This window comes from Gymnoscopelus microlampas, assembly GCF_963454915.1.
Source record: "Gymnoscopelus microlampas genome assembly, chromosome: 13".
NCBI classification, from domain to species: domain Eukaryota; kingdom Metazoa; phylum Chordata; class Actinopteri; order Myctophiformes; family Myctophidae; genus Gymnoscopelus; species Gymnoscopelus microlampas.
In genome coordinates, this window is record NC_139950.1 from 33,267,621 (window position 1) to 33,282,854 (window position 15,234).

General features: G+C 41.8%; 1 protein-coding gene across 1 annotated transcript in view; it reads left to right on the forward strand.

Annotated features, from left to right (window-relative positions):
• LOC311058624 (ryanodine receptor 2-like) overlaps positions 1-15,234 on the forward strand; it is a gene marked incomplete at its 3' end in the record, with an annotated part of 134,165 nt that overhangs the window by 92,482 nt on the left and 26,449 nt on the right. The window contains exons 75-90 of the mRNA XM_084076085.1: positions 236-348; positions 1,641-1,737; positions 3,320-3,450; positions 3,798-3,849; positions 4,658-4,711; positions 4,871-4,970; positions 5,546-5,625; positions 7,233-7,309; positions 7,527-7,600; positions 7,977-8,057; positions 8,419-8,507; positions 9,818-9,946; positions 12,812-12,916; positions 13,193-13,274; positions 13,354-14,684; positions 14,908-14,963. Of these exons, the coding sequence (XP_083932211.1) occupies positions 236-348; positions 1,641-1,737; positions 3,320-3,450; positions 3,798-3,849; positions 4,658-4,711; positions 4,871-4,970; positions 5,546-5,625; positions 7,233-7,309; positions 7,527-7,600; positions 7,977-8,057; positions 8,419-8,507; positions 9,818-9,946; positions 12,812-12,916; positions 13,193-13,274; positions 13,354-14,684; positions 14,908-14,963 (2,651 nt within the window). The remainder of the gene's footprint in view (positions 1-235; positions 349-1,640; positions 1,738-3,319; positions 3,451-3,797; positions 3,850-4,657; positions 4,712-4,870; positions 4,971-5,545; positions 5,626-7,232; positions 7,310-7,526; positions 7,601-7,976; positions 8,058-8,418; positions 8,508-9,817; positions 9,947-12,811; positions 12,917-13,192; positions 13,275-13,353; positions 14,685-14,907; positions 14,964-15,234) is intronic.

Sequence of the window (15,234 nt, forward strand, 5' to 3'; positions counted from 1 at the left end):
CATACGTAACTCCTAAGGGTCATGTTTGACAACAAATTAAAGGAGTGCTCCTAGCAAGAGAACAGCTCTGTTTGCCCATTTAAAGTTCTAATATATTGCTCGCCTCAGTGCTTTTTCCACCTGTTTGCCTTGTGTTCAAGTCAATTGAAACTAAATGGAAACCAAATTAAACTGTCAATTTGCTTTCATTTGTACACGTATCAGAGTCAAATTAACACAGGGCTATATTGTGCAGGTGGAACACCCACAGAGAAGTAGAAAAGCTGTGTGGCATAAGGTCTTATCCAAACAGAGGAAGAGAGCAGTGGTGGCCTGCCTCCGGATGGCTCCTCTCTACAACCTGCCCAGGTACGACAATATGCATGGGTCATGAACACAACCTCCATACGTACAACAATATGCATGTGTCATGAACACAACCTGAAGGTTCAACAAACACCAACGTATGAATGGACTCCACATCGACAACCATACTCGCTGTAGAGCTATTAGTGCCATGCGCAGACCACAACAATTAGTCATGCTAGTCACAAGTCACGCAAAGGAAGCTACATTTTTTTAAATGCATGTTCCATGACTGTTTTGCATGTCCCAACTCTAAAAATAGCTAATTAAATATTAATGAACATTAAAATATGTACTTGAACCTCATTGTGACATCACAATGAGAGCGCCACCCACTAGGGTGACATTTTCTCCCCGCCCACCATATTTTTGCGCACCGCATTAAAAAAGTAAGTAAGTAAAAGTAAGTACACCCTGCCATAAATGTTTCTTTTTATTTGTTTATCTTTATACATAATCTTTTTTATTTCTCTTTCAAATCACCAGCATCGATGTAACCAGTACCACTGTGAAGCAGTTTGTTTGTTTAGCGATGAAACTAAGAAAGATCTAAGAAAGGAAAAAAGTGGCTTCATTGAAAATGCTAACAACAGCGCCCCCCAGCAGCCAGAACAGATTCTTTATCATTGCATTTGAAAAATGCTCAGAACATGCAGGGGGAGAAAACTCAGTCAAAATGGTATTTTAAGCTAAACACTTTTCTAAGGACCTTAACAAATGTAAAATACCATACCATCATGTACTGTATATTGCAGCAGGGATGTACAGTATAATTTAAGTGATACATTGTGTTACTCTCCGCCCCAAAGAAAATCTCTATGTATGTGATGGAACAGTGAATATATGAACCTTGACACAGAGGCCCTTAACAACGCGACAAGACTTCAAAGAGAGTCAATACTATTCGTCCTGGAATGTGAATGAGACCTCGACATTGTGTAGGGGACTTCTACTGTAATTAGGAGCTAATGTAAACCCTAATTAGGCTATCAATCATAGTCCTGTCAAGGCAGTCCTATGGCAAAGTTATTAGCATATATGAAAGGCCAATAGTGTGCGATAGAAGACTATTATCTCAGATTTGGCGTGACATAACTTGGGGATATCCTTGTGCTGTTGATATCTGGTGACTATAATGAGCTCCACAGATGATATGGAATAGTGGATGTGGATGGTGGATTAAAAGTAATGATATAATCATAAATCCTCCAGGGGCTGTATTGATTTTCCTTTGCTTTACCTTATTTCAGCCCCATCTTCACTTTTCTAAATCTCTCTCTCTGTCCTCTTCCCAGGCATAGAGCTGTCAACCTGTTCCTGCAGGGCTATGATAAGTCCTGGATGTCAGTGGAAGATCACAGCTTTGAGGAAAAGCTTGTGGATGATTTATCTGTAAGTGTCAACGGGACATGTCATACAATATGTGATCTGCTGTCACTCTGCGATAGTGGGGTCCAACAGTGAACAAAAAAAACACATCAAAATCACTATTTATTTTTGTTAACTCGAGCATTAAAAGAGATTATCGCCTGCTTGGTTTAATGATGTGCTCACGCAGCATTAGTTTAAGTCAGAAAACGTGGATGATATAGATCATGCTTTTTTGTTTTAGGCATTTTTGCTTTGACATGTGAGGCCATTCTGGATTGTCAACATATTTTGATGTACTTCAGGCATGGTACAAAGAAGGGTCTGAATCTCATAGCCTGTCTCAGACAGGGCAGGATGGAGAGAACTTTAAAAAGAGAACTTTTTAAAGTTTCTAATGAAGTTGTGTGTTTCTGTGAGTGTGAGGGTGAGTAACTTCACTTCGTGTCTCAGCTAATCTGTGTATTGTCTGGCTGTGGACAGTTTAATTTAGAATTGTGAAGATGCCTATTTTCCTCCTGAAGCAGGAAAAACAAGAAAGCAGCTTGGGGCTTGCTGCAGTAACAATGAATGGAAGGCTACTTTTGTCAATCTACACATTTGATTTACTAAAATGAACTACGAGCTTGTAGATACTGCTATTTTTTTTTCTTTTTGTGAAAATGTGTGCAAATCTTTGAATATATATATACATTTTTTAAAGCGAAAAAAGTTTACTCAAATCTTTGGTTCTGGGGATTCTACAAATGCCAGCCCAGTTTTTTGAAAAAACGTATGTTGCTATAATATCAGTGGCTGTCAAACTTTTCCATGTCAAGGACCACCCAAAATGATATGTGTTTGGCCGCGGACCCCCATCTCAAAATACTTACTTTTCCACAGCTCCACAACGCGACGCGTCATATCGGGTTGTGGAGCTTTGTCGATCTGCTATTTTCAGCGAAAGCTTTCCCCACAATAACAGAAAACAGCAAAGACACTACTATAGAGCCCTGAGGCACTCCACTCAACCATATGGGGTTTAAGTGGTTAAGCCCTTCCTGTACCAACATCTCATATACAGTGTGTCTCACAATTGTGAGACATACTTTTCAACTCAACACTTTATCATCTCTTCAGGCTTCCACCAAGTTTCATGAAAATCTGAAAAAATCTTTTGACTTTGACATTGCACCTTTTTGATTGTATAAGCTCTTATATAATCTCCGCCTTATCATTCCCTCCTTCATGAAAATCTGTCCCTCCACTCACTCACACACACGCGCACACACACGCGCGCGCACACACACACACACACACACACACACACACACACACACACACTTTAGTTTATTATTCTTTTGACAATACAAATATATGTTCATGTACTGTATACGCATTTTTGTCAATAAAAATATCAATCAACCACAACAGAATGGGAAAGAGAGAGCTACAGTGGCTTAAACGTTTGCTATTTGAACTGGATAAGATTGCCATGCAGTTGTGTGCACGTGCCCGTGTTACGCAATGTGATATGGTTAGCCATGGTTGGCTGTGGATGGTCAATAAACTCATTAATAGAGAGGGAGCACACATGAGGGGCTTCACCTTTGTGTTTGGGCTGCAGATGGCGGGAGTGGCGGAGCAATGTGGAGGTGTCGGAGATGAGGAGAAGGGGGCGGAAGTAGCCGCAATGCCGATCGATCCTCTCCTACAACTCATTACACTCTTCAGCAGGAGCGCTCTGATGGAAGGGAGGTCTGTGTTTGTGTGTGGTGTGTGTTTGTCCATTATTAGTTTTCACATGCAGTAAAACCCCCATCCCACTTTTATTACAGCTCCAAATCAATCTCCAGGAAAGTCGATATTAAGTTGTTACAAATCATGTCTCTTTGTCTGACATGAGAGCATTCTCTTTAAAAGCCTTTGTATGAGACATGTAGTGCTACCTCACCCTCCCCTCTAGACTCACCTTGAAAGGCAATTAATTGTTGCATTTTCCCTGTGTTAAAAGTAATGACTTTCTTCGTACATTATTGTCACCTAAGCCTGCTTAGGTGGCACTTGACGTGCACTAATGTCTGGCCTATCTCTCCTGTCCACAGTAAACTTGGAAGTGACAGTCTCTACATGTCCTATGCTGCTATTATGGCCAAGGTGAGAGAAACTACTAAATGGACAACGACCTTATTTACTGTATAGTTTTAAGTGATTTGCTTGTGCGCTCAAATAACCTGCCAATCACTTTATGCAGTAATGTACTGTATATGGAGCCAAAGTCAATGTCATTCCCATGTGCTGCTGGCTAATGTTTGAAATGCAGGACGTTATGCAAACTATGTGCCTCTTGGTTCTCTGTATAAATCAATTTTATGTCCCTTGATGCGATGTCAGTTGAATTCCCCCTGCTATTTGGAAATGAAATGTCATATGGTCAAACTCACTATACCCGTTTGGCCTTTAGTACACTAATTGCATTTTAAAATGCAATTAGTGTACCAATTGGTAACTTTTAACATCATGTTCCACTTCATCCTAAGTTAACAGTCGTTATGTCCTGTCCTATTAGTCACTTTCAAGTTGGCGTCTCTTTTTGAGTATGTCATTATAGGCGATTTCACCATTTTCCAAAAAAGCTAAAATAGCCACTATGCACGCTCACAACGAGTCTCGACGCGTTATGAGCTTGTAGAGCGGCTATTTTTGCTATTCGTTATACAACAAAGTATATACAGGGATTAAGTGGTAAATAAATCTGACGTATAAACCCTTTTTTGGTTTCCTGCCTCCTCCTTGCACAATTTGTTATGTCTGTTATGTCTTTGTATTGTCTTTTTATTGTGCCAAATAAATCAAACTTCCCTATAGTGTCAGATTAATTTGTGCGCTCTCTGCTTGCTTTTTGTTCAGTTTCATACTGCTTTTGTCTTGCTTGTTGTTATGGTTGTCTATTCTCTCCCTCCAGAGCTGTCATAGAGAGGAGGAGGAGGATGGAGAGGAGGAGGTGAAAAGCTTTGAAGTGAGGGCCTCTACTCTAACTTTGAATATTCAGTTTACAACACCTTCAAGTGTTTCAAGGGCTGATTGTTTTGTCTGCAGAGTTCTTTTGGTTAAAGGATATTTAATCTAATTGTTGAGTTGTTCACTGACATAATAGACTGATATTTGTGCTGCCCAGGAGAAGGAGATGGAGAAACAGAAGTTGTTATACCAGCAGGCCAGACTCCATGAGCGCGGGGCTGCTGAGATGGTCCTGCGAACCATCAGTGCCAGCAAAGGTAATGCTGATTAATACATGGTTTTGTACTCTACAAGCTTGTATGTTGCTTTGTCTGGTGCACACCATATTATGCAACTTTTTTTTTCTTGAGGAGCCCCCACTGGGATAACATACAGTAGCACCTGCACCCTACTCCTCACCATTCAACACCCCTGCTGACAGGTGCCGCTCCAGTCCATAGGAGCTGGTGTGGCGACAGAGATTATCCTCCCCGCCCGTCTTCCCTCCCATAAACATGGCCAAGTGTGCTTGTATGGATGCTCAGCCAAGCTGGAGGCACCCCTAATCTACTGTACACGTTGGTGGACACAAACTTTACCCTTGTGCCACCCAAGCTCCTCTGTACTATGTAAAATAGGGCAACTACTGTCTTAACTAGTGGCTGAATTACCGTAATTGAAACCCCTAGCCTTCGGTCTGGAGGCATTTTTATGTATTTATTTGCACTTCAGTTCCGCTTTATGTCCTTCCTGAAGGTTAGAGCCAGTGTGATCCCACCCTTTCCTGTTTCTCTGACGCATAATGTTTTGTGATTTTCATAATGATGTGTGTTCTAATGTTTCATCCCTAAAGGGGATATGGGCTCTGTGATGGCCTCTACTCTGAAACTGGGTATTGCCATTCTCAATGGTGGGAATGCCACTGTGCAACAGGTACTGTATTAATATTATTTCATATGATACAATGGTCCTGGTTATGGTCATGGCAAAGAGACTGCTGCTGTGTCACAATGACTTTTATTTTCCCTTTTGTCTTACTACAATAGAAATGTAGGGGCTGCTATAAATATCACAGTGCAATTACCTTCTAAAAAATATGCTGGGTAAGATGTCTATCCAATCAAGGAACAGACCGTAAACTTACCTGATGTCTGTCATGCCCACATGCACACTGCCTAAACCGTTATTTACAAAGGGGGAGCAGATAATTTGTAGGTTGGTTTCATCTTTATCCCCGATCGATGTGCTAGACTGACAGTGTGGTAATTAAGTGATGCTGAATTGGCAAGGTGAATGAGCAGCCTGCTATAAGTTGCAGAGGCAGCGTGCATGAGGCTGTGATTGACAATATATGAGTTTGCCTCCCTCTTGGATAGGTTCCCTGATTGGATAGACTTCAAGGGAATTCTAGTATAGTGGAACTCAGCATGGCCTGACGAAGATGTAATCTGTCGTGAAACGTTGTTGTTTTGCTTTGCACCCTGTGATCCAAATAAAAAGGCTAAAATCGTCCGAGTTGCTCCAGCGCCTACATATACTTATTCAGATATATGTGTCCGCTCCTGAGACGCAGTGATTAGTGATTAGTCTGGCTACACCGGATCAGCCTGATTTCGGCTTGAGATGGAATATCCCTTTGATAGTGGAACTAGTCTTTGCTTCTGATAATCTAAATTATAATTCTCAAATCACTTATCGGTTTTCACCTGTTATGAAGCAAAACTATGCAAAAAATATATACATGTTCACAAAATTCAGGACATTACTGGTTACAAACTGTATTTCAACTTTTTGAAATAAAACTACAGGATTATTACTTACTAATGTTTTTGAGGTTTCAAAATAATAAAGCAAGCTGGATGAGGTTCAAGTATTTGGATGATCTTAAGGAGCAATACCTCTTTATGTAGCTCTGAATCTGTATTATATCAAATTAAAAATATGTTTTTTTAAATTATAACCTGATTTTAGGTAATACGGGTTATATTTCAGCAATGATAAATGAAATTGAGCACTATACCATAATATTGATTGGATGTTAATACAATGATGACACAAGCTTATTATAACATTCTATTCCACAAAGGAAAATCATCCCTTCATTCTTTTCCCCTTCTAGCACATCCAGTCCTTGTTTGCAAGTGGGAAAAACATTGAGTCTGCTCATTTTGGGGAAAATAATAATATATTTGTTCAAAGCTAATTTGGCTAATTGATTTCTGTCCAGTTGCAAACCGGTTAATAGCAGAGCTTGTTAAAATAGCAGAGCTTGTAGATAGACTATTTCCAGGCACAGGCTTTATGTCAAGGAGCATTGGACTGTTCCTCCATTCAGAAGCTGCCATTCAACGATCCTATTAATTTCTATGAGTGCTGTTGCCTTGAGAGAGCTATGCTGTTGACACACTCACAGTGATTACTGATTAGCATTAAAAAGCCCTCTTACTGTATGTCAAAGCGAAATAGCCAATATCCCCCCTATTTGATATCTACTGCCTCATCCATTCATCTTACCCTTTCTTCGATGCTCTGTGTGACAGAAAATGCTGGATTATTTGAAAGACAGGCGAGATGTTGGCTTTTTTCAAAGCATGGCGGGACTCATGCGGTCGTGCAGGTGAGTGAGCAGAAGGCTTCTGGTTGATGATAATCTAATGTGTTTTGTCACCTGTTTCAGAGGGTGACAGACTTCACTGAGCCATGCTAACTGATAAGAATACACCACAGAAAATGACCATAGCACTAAAGCTGTTCTCATTTCTGTCTCATGTGTGCGTGTGTGCGTGTGTGCATGTGTGCGTGTGTGACCACGAATCTGTTCCTCTGCTGCCCAGTGTGCTGGATCTGAATGCATTTGAGAGGCAGAACAAAGCAGAAGGATTGGGCATGGCCACGGACGAAGGCTCTGGTACAGTATGAAATTAAAAATCGTAGTTCAATACAGCCGTGTCACAATGGCCATAGCTGTAGCATCATTGGCCGTGAATGAACATACCCAGGGTATGTTCAATCAAGGGTATGATACCCTTGATTTTTCCTTATCCATTCTCTCACCTTGGTCTCTAGTATTATCCAGAGCTCCTGTCCTTTCACTTAATGCTATGCTGGCACTCCTGCCTAACTCCCTCCCCTCCTTTTGTCTGTTTGTCTCTCGCTTACGATCACACTGTGCTCACATTTTCAATTGGAATAGATTCCATCAAACATTTCCTCTGCTTCCATTCCTCTCACCCACCTGCCTTTATCTCTTACCCTCCCCCCCCCCCAACTCCCCTGCCCCCCAGGCGAAAAGGTGATGCCAGATGAGGAGCTGACACGCGACCTTTTCCGTTTCCTACAGCTGCTCTGTGAGGGACACAACTCAGGTTACTTTTACACACACACACACACACACACACACACACACACACACACACACACACACACACACACACACACACACACACACAGACCTGACATTACTGCCATACAGCCGTCTATTAGACCCTAGATGCTTAGCTCAGTGTCACTTGAAAGGGAAAGGGACAGGTTATTATCTTGTCTTTTCCACCTCATTGTTATATTAAAGAGACAGGTGAATGGCAGCCTAACAGTCTATTTCAGTCTGCTGTGAACTCCGCTGGGTTTCTCTTTGCAATGGGTGAAGTTCTATTGCATATTGTAAAATTCTCCTGCTCTTTGCTTCTTCTTTTTTTATGTAATGACGCTCAATGTTATATGCTATAGATTTCCAGAATTATTTGAGGACACAAAGGGGGAACAACACCACTGTCAACATTGTCAGTTCCACTGTGGACTACCTACTCAGAGTACAGGTGAGCCTACACTGAAAGCCTTACCATAGTTATACAGTATGACCAGAGCACCATGATGCACTGGAGTAGACCTACTACTTTGACAAAAGTAGTAGGTCTGACAGCATAAAGCGGAACTGAAGTGCCCCTCCCCTCCCCCCTCCCCTCCCCTCCCCTCCCTCACACCAACCACCTCGATGACTGACTGTTGAATGTTTGTCGTTTCATATTCTGGAATTTCATTTTTAAAAAGTAAAAGAGGGGTTTCATACTCTTAAGGTCAATCAAACTGCGCGCATGCGGGTCAAGTGCAGGTTAACCTGTCTCCATCTTTGCTGACTATGCTACACTGCACAAAGAAAATTGTGAATCACCACAAACTCACAAGCTATGCAGATTTAGGTGGAATATGATGGAAACTACCACAAAGAAAAGCAAATGCAGCTTCAAACAAGGACGCTATAGGTAACTAACTTGGTGAAGCTGTTGCAAGGTGATTCTCTGAGAGTTTGTTTTGCTAAATTCACCAGAATTATTTTTCAATTTCACATGGGATCAATACGATGTGAAGCAGCACAGTACATGTGAGTCTCACCATAAAGGTGTGGCTCAAGAAGAGATCTATGCATGCATTCCTACTGAAATCCAAAGATGATTGCCAGACAGATAAGGTAGCAGCAGCTGAAATAACTAGTGTTACCTCACTGTAGTGTGTAGCACTCCAAATCATACAGGTCAGCAGACTTGCCTCGTCATTTTTTTAGACTTTTTTTTTCGGGTTAGATTGACATTATATCCAATTAGTTCAGTCAGATAACTCACGAGTAGACTGAAAACATTTTATTTATAATATGTAAATACAAGTGTGAATATTATATTTGATCTTGGCATTCAGGCTCTGCTACATGACTCCCTATTCAGCACATTAGAAGACCATTTAAAAGCAGGGAGATACACTTTAGATCTATAAAGGGGAAAACAGAACCCTTAGGGAAAGCAGAGCCTACTGGTGGGAGCAAACAAAGCGCATACAAGGCTGAGTGGCACTGACAGCAAGAGGAAGTACAATGAATGAGGTGAGCTTGAATAGACAGTTCATTTGGTCAGCTGCTTGACATGTCACATATACAATGCCCACATAGCGCATGCATATAAACCTCTCAAGTGTATCTGCCTGAGCTAGCTCGGATGCTACACATTTTGTGAAGGTTGACTACCGTGCACTAACCATTTTTAAAGTTATTGCCATATTTTCTCTGCAACAAAAAATATTTGTCCGTCCATCCTCATCTTCTTAAATATATATATATATATTATGTGATTATCTGCAGGAGTCAATCAGTGACTTCTACTGGTTCTACTCGGGGAAGGAGGTGATTGATGAGAACGGACAGTGCAACTTTTCCAAAGCCATCAGTGTAGCAAAGCAAGTGTTCAACACACTTACTGAGTACATTCAGGTGAGTCACTGAGTCAGCAATCCATGTACACTCACAAGAACTTTGCCTTCCTTTACCTGAAGGGAATTTTGCTCACCTAAAAAGTTGTATAAGAATTTATGAGATTTACAGTCGCAGCCCAATTTACGGTATACCTGATTAGACGTAATACGTAATTACAAATGTGTTTGTAATTAGAATTCATGTTTATATTAGACAGAAACAAACACAGTTATACCCTAATTATACACAATTATCCCTACATTATGTTCTAGAAATCAAATGTAACAAGGCATAATTAAAAATGACGTTTTATTTTATTAGATGGAAAGAAACACAGTTATACCCTAATTATACAAGATTATTGCTACATTTCTACTCAGTTGCAGGGACATTACATCTACTTACAACTAGCCTCGATCTCCAGGCTTTTATTGTTTAGTTTTGCTAAAAAATAAAAGCCTGGACCAGCACGTCGGTGTACCCGGTATAGGAAGTGTTTCATTTCCCCAACCAACCAGAGTGCAGTGGGCGTTGCTCGTAATGTTGTGTTGACGGGGCGGGGGTTGACAGACAGATCGGTGAACCAATGGGATCAGGCGCATTCTCTCCGCGCTGATTTTAAACCCGCCCCTCTATACACGAAAGCAGGAAGGCTAGTGCAGCCTAACTTACAACAGATCTGTACCGCAATATAAACACGACTGACGACCCAACTTCTTCTAACGTCATAACGTTATACTATTACTGTATACTGTTTCATTAGAAATGATATGTTCTTTATTAAATGTTATTTCTACAGTACTTACTTGCAGGGACATTGCATCTAATTACAACAGATCTATACTGCAATTTAAACACAACCCCAATTCCTAACATCATGACCGGGGGTGCATTTACTATGCACAGGGAGTCATTGCCTTACTCCTACCTTTCCCGATCTTAAACTTCAGATCAAGTTTTCAGCGTGGCAGCTGTGTGTGTAGCCTATTAGCTATGTGAAGTCGCCCCTTGATCAACTTAGGCTGACAGACAGAGCTATTTTTGTATTCGTATTAATCTATTAAAGCACCGATTTATGGATGGAGGGAGTATCAGTCAGTGAATCACACACACACACACACTTAAAGTAGTTGCAGCTGAAAAGCATAACTTTTGGATGTGTAGACGAACACAGAACAGTTAATTAACACATGAGTCATGTCTGACTCGGTTGGCGGACTCGGTTGGCGGAGGAGATTATAAAAATCTATGAAGTTGTGCTTCTCTTTACACACTGTGCGCTCTCCTGTTGGAGATGGACATGATAGTGCTGCTGTGTGCCTTCAGCACTATCTAGCCCCCCCCCCCCTCCCTCCCTCCTGTGCCAGGCTGCCAGCAGAAGCTCTGTATGGGATTGTAATCGCCGCTGATGCTGAACTTGGTTCATCGAGAACATCAAACGGAAAATAGATCAGGAGAAATTGCACACATTAATTGAAGTACTGGACAGCTTGTCAAAAATATGAACAGCCTATTGAGGGCCATAACCCTCCGCTATAACATCCTGCTGTGTTTGTTGAGAGACTTTTCTCTGCAACAAACAGAATGCAGATGCGCCTGAGTCGAGATCACGCGTTGACTGGTCGCCTGAACTTGATAGGCCTACTTTTCTCATTAGAACTAGAAAACATTTTATTACGATGACATTATCAGGGGTTTCAACTTTTTTTAAACTGTTTTAGTGGGGGTTTTTCCTGCCCTCCGCCATTAACAAGTGTTACATTTCTATTGCCTGTTGTATGTTGATTGATCTTGTAAGTCGTGTTTAAATTACGGTATAGATCTGTTGTAGGTAGATGTAATGTCCCAGCAAGTAAGTAGAAATTAAACTAGAAAAAGTGCTCCTCGGAGCACAAGTCTCTGCCAGGTCAGGTAGGTTATTATGGCGCTATAATAGGCCAATGTGAAAAGGGTGCCATTTATTCTTAGGCCTTTTCACAGCAACCGGACACTGCATTCATGATTTGAGGCATTTTGTTCAAAAAAATTGGTTTGTTAAATTAGACCTGCTGGTGGCGCTATAACAGGCCAATGTGAAAAGGGGGGCATTTCTTCCTCGGCATAGTGGGAATGTGTGTGCAAAATTTCAAGGAAATCGCACACTGCGTTCATGATTTGAGGATTTTTGTTCAAAACGGACCTATCCTGCAAACTTTGGAAGACAATGTTAGCCAAGTAGGATGGAATATGAAATATCGGACAGAATTGTCTTGATCACATATACTATAGAGATACTGTGTACCGATTTGCGTGATTTTTGAACAGAATCTGAAGGAGTAAGAGCAATTCTTTTTTTTAACAAAAGTCGGCCCCCTGGTGGCGCTCTAAAAGGCATATGTGAAAACTGCACGTTTTCACATAAGGAGTGTGCATGTTTGACGCAGATCGGTGCAGTTAAAGGTAAAAACGTGAATCGGCCTGTTATACTCATGGAAATATACCACGATTTCCATGAGTTTCATGGAAATCGCACGCTGTAATTGGCTAAGGCAATCTTAGCCAATCAGGATGTAATATGAAATATCTGACAGATCTGTTTGGTTTAATGACTATAGATACTGTGTACCTATTTGTGTGATGTGTTGTCAAAATCTGTTGGAGTAATATTCAAAAATTCAAAAATCGCCCTCCTGGTGGAGCTATAACAGGCCGATCTGAAAAAAAGATGCCAGAGGTTCTGCTCTGGCATTAATTTCCTTTCGATTCACTCCTGTTTAAGTAACAACAGCACTTGTAACAGGATGTTTCTGTGAAACTGTCTGTTTCTACTAGATAAATTAGTAGAAGCACCTGCTTAAGTGATAAAGCTCACATACTGTAATTAATGCTGTGATCTGTATTCAGGGTCCGTGCACTGGGAACCAGCAGAGTCTTGCCCACAGTCGGCTGTGGGATGCTGTGGTGGGATTCCTCCACATTTTTGCCCACATGCAGATGAAGCTTTCTCAGGTTCTATACATTGTTCCTCAGAATTTTCATGTGCATAAACCTTGTCTGTTATTTTGCTAAAACCAAAAATATTCCAGGTAATATTATGATATTCTTTTGCTCCTGTACTGTGTTGAGGATACACAAATTCTCATGTACAATGTTGAGATACACAAACTGATGTTTCATCTACTATTGTTGTGTAGGTATTTATTGTTCTTATAACGTATTGGCATTTATGTTTATAAGTAACTGCCACATGCCTGAAATGTCAGAACTTTTATTTTTTCATTATAGGATTCAAGTCAGATTGAGCTTCTGAAAGAGCTCATGGATTTACAAAAGGACATGGTGGTGATGCTGCTGTCCATGTTAGAGGGTAGGATTAGCACATGTCCACTAGATGATATTTTTGTAAATTGTGATTTGAGTTTAGTATCTAAACCTTTCTTCTGTAGGTAATGTGGTGAATGGGACCATTGGAAAGCAGATGGTGGATATGCTGGTAGAGTCATCCAGTAACGTGGAGATGATCCTCAAGTTCTTTGACATGTTCCTCAAACTCAAAGACCTCACCTCTTCGGATGCCTTTCAAGAGTATGACCCCGAAGCCAAGGGACGTGTCTCCAAGAAGGACTTCCAGCGAGCCATGGAGAGCTGCAATCGATTCTCCCATGCCGAGACCCATTTCCTGCTCTCCTGCGCGGAGACCGATGAGAGCGAGCGCCTGGATTACGAAGCCTTCGTTGACCGCTTCCACGAGCCGGCCAAAGACATTGGATTCAGCATCGCTGTTCTCCTGACGAACTTGTCCGAGCACATGCCCAATGACTCCCGTCTGGGAATGTTCTTGGAGCTGTCGAAGTGCATCCTGACTTACTTCCAGCCCTACCTGGGACGCATTGAGATCCTGGGCAGTGGAAAGCGCATCGAGCGGGTCTACTTTGAGATCAGTGAGTCCAGCCGCACGCAGTGGGAGAAGCCGCAGGTGAAAGAGTCGAAGAGACAGTTCATATTTGATGTGGTCAATGAGGGTGGGGAGAAGGAAAAGATGGAGATGTTTGTAAATTTCTGTGAGGATACAATCTTTGAGATGAAGCTAGCGGCCCAGATATCTGACTCAGATGCCGGAGAGAGAGGCACTGGAAAAGAGGAAGACCATAAGGAAGAGAAAAGTCTTTGTGAAGGGGGAGGCAAGGAAGACACCAACGGAGTCCTTTCCTTATCCACAATATGGTCTGCAATGACGTGCCTGCCCCATGGATTCATGATGCTGATGTTTCTATTCTCCATTAAAAACCTGAGGAAACAGATGAAGTGGACGGCTCTGAGGGACCTCCTCACATCGGCCATGTCCATTCTCAGCGTCATCGTCATGTGCGTGGTCCGTTTCATTTCTGCTTCAGTGCGTGGCGTCCTCTATGTGTTGTACCTCGCCTTTGTCAACGGGGGGCTCATAGAAGCAGCCAAGAGGACGAGGCTCTTGGACCTGCTGGGTGGCATCCCCGAGCCGACGCTGGATGAAGTCATGGGGGTGACGTGTGCAGGGGAGCGGCTGAGGAGGCGCACGGCCAGCTTCTCCTCCCAGAGGGAGGTGAGGGAGCTGGGTCAGGTGGTGGCCACGTTCCCCGGGGAGGTGGGTGCTCTGTCTGACATATTTGGTCTCAGATTGAGGAGGGAAGGTGGTCAATACAGACTTATAACGCATGACCTCACAGCCAGTCTGACTGACCTGTTCAATGGCGCCACCAGACATGGAGACACTACTGATCCCTCGGGCAAATATCAGGTGATGGGACTGGGATTGATTATCTCTCTCTAGTTGCAGTGGTGTAATTTATGTTTTTTTTTTACAGACAGACTTTTTCTCTGGGGCTGCATAGCAAACTATTTTTCTCAAAATCACATTTTATTTGGTGCCATTACCTTTCAACACATGGCACTTTGATATGAAAGTATTGATTTATGCTCGAGTTTGATTTCCAAATGTCTTTTGTTTATAACACTTTTAGGCCCATGCCTGCAAAGAAGGGGGTGATGAGAAAGTGTCTGAGTCACAGAAAGCAAAGTGAGCATCTTTCATCCCTCTGAAACTGATTATTACTTGACCTTCTTCAACCTTAGTCTATGACACACCTTTGATCAATAGTCTTATTATTTACAGAATCCATTTTAGTTAGAATACACTATCTGTGTGCAAGGCAAACACTCTAAAGATTTGTTTTTGGGAAAGAAAAGAAAAACCTTGTAAATGGCCTGGAGTGCAGATAGGATAATTCACGCGGCAAGGCCAAAACAAACGACAAAATATGAAGATTTAATTATCTGTCATGATTTTA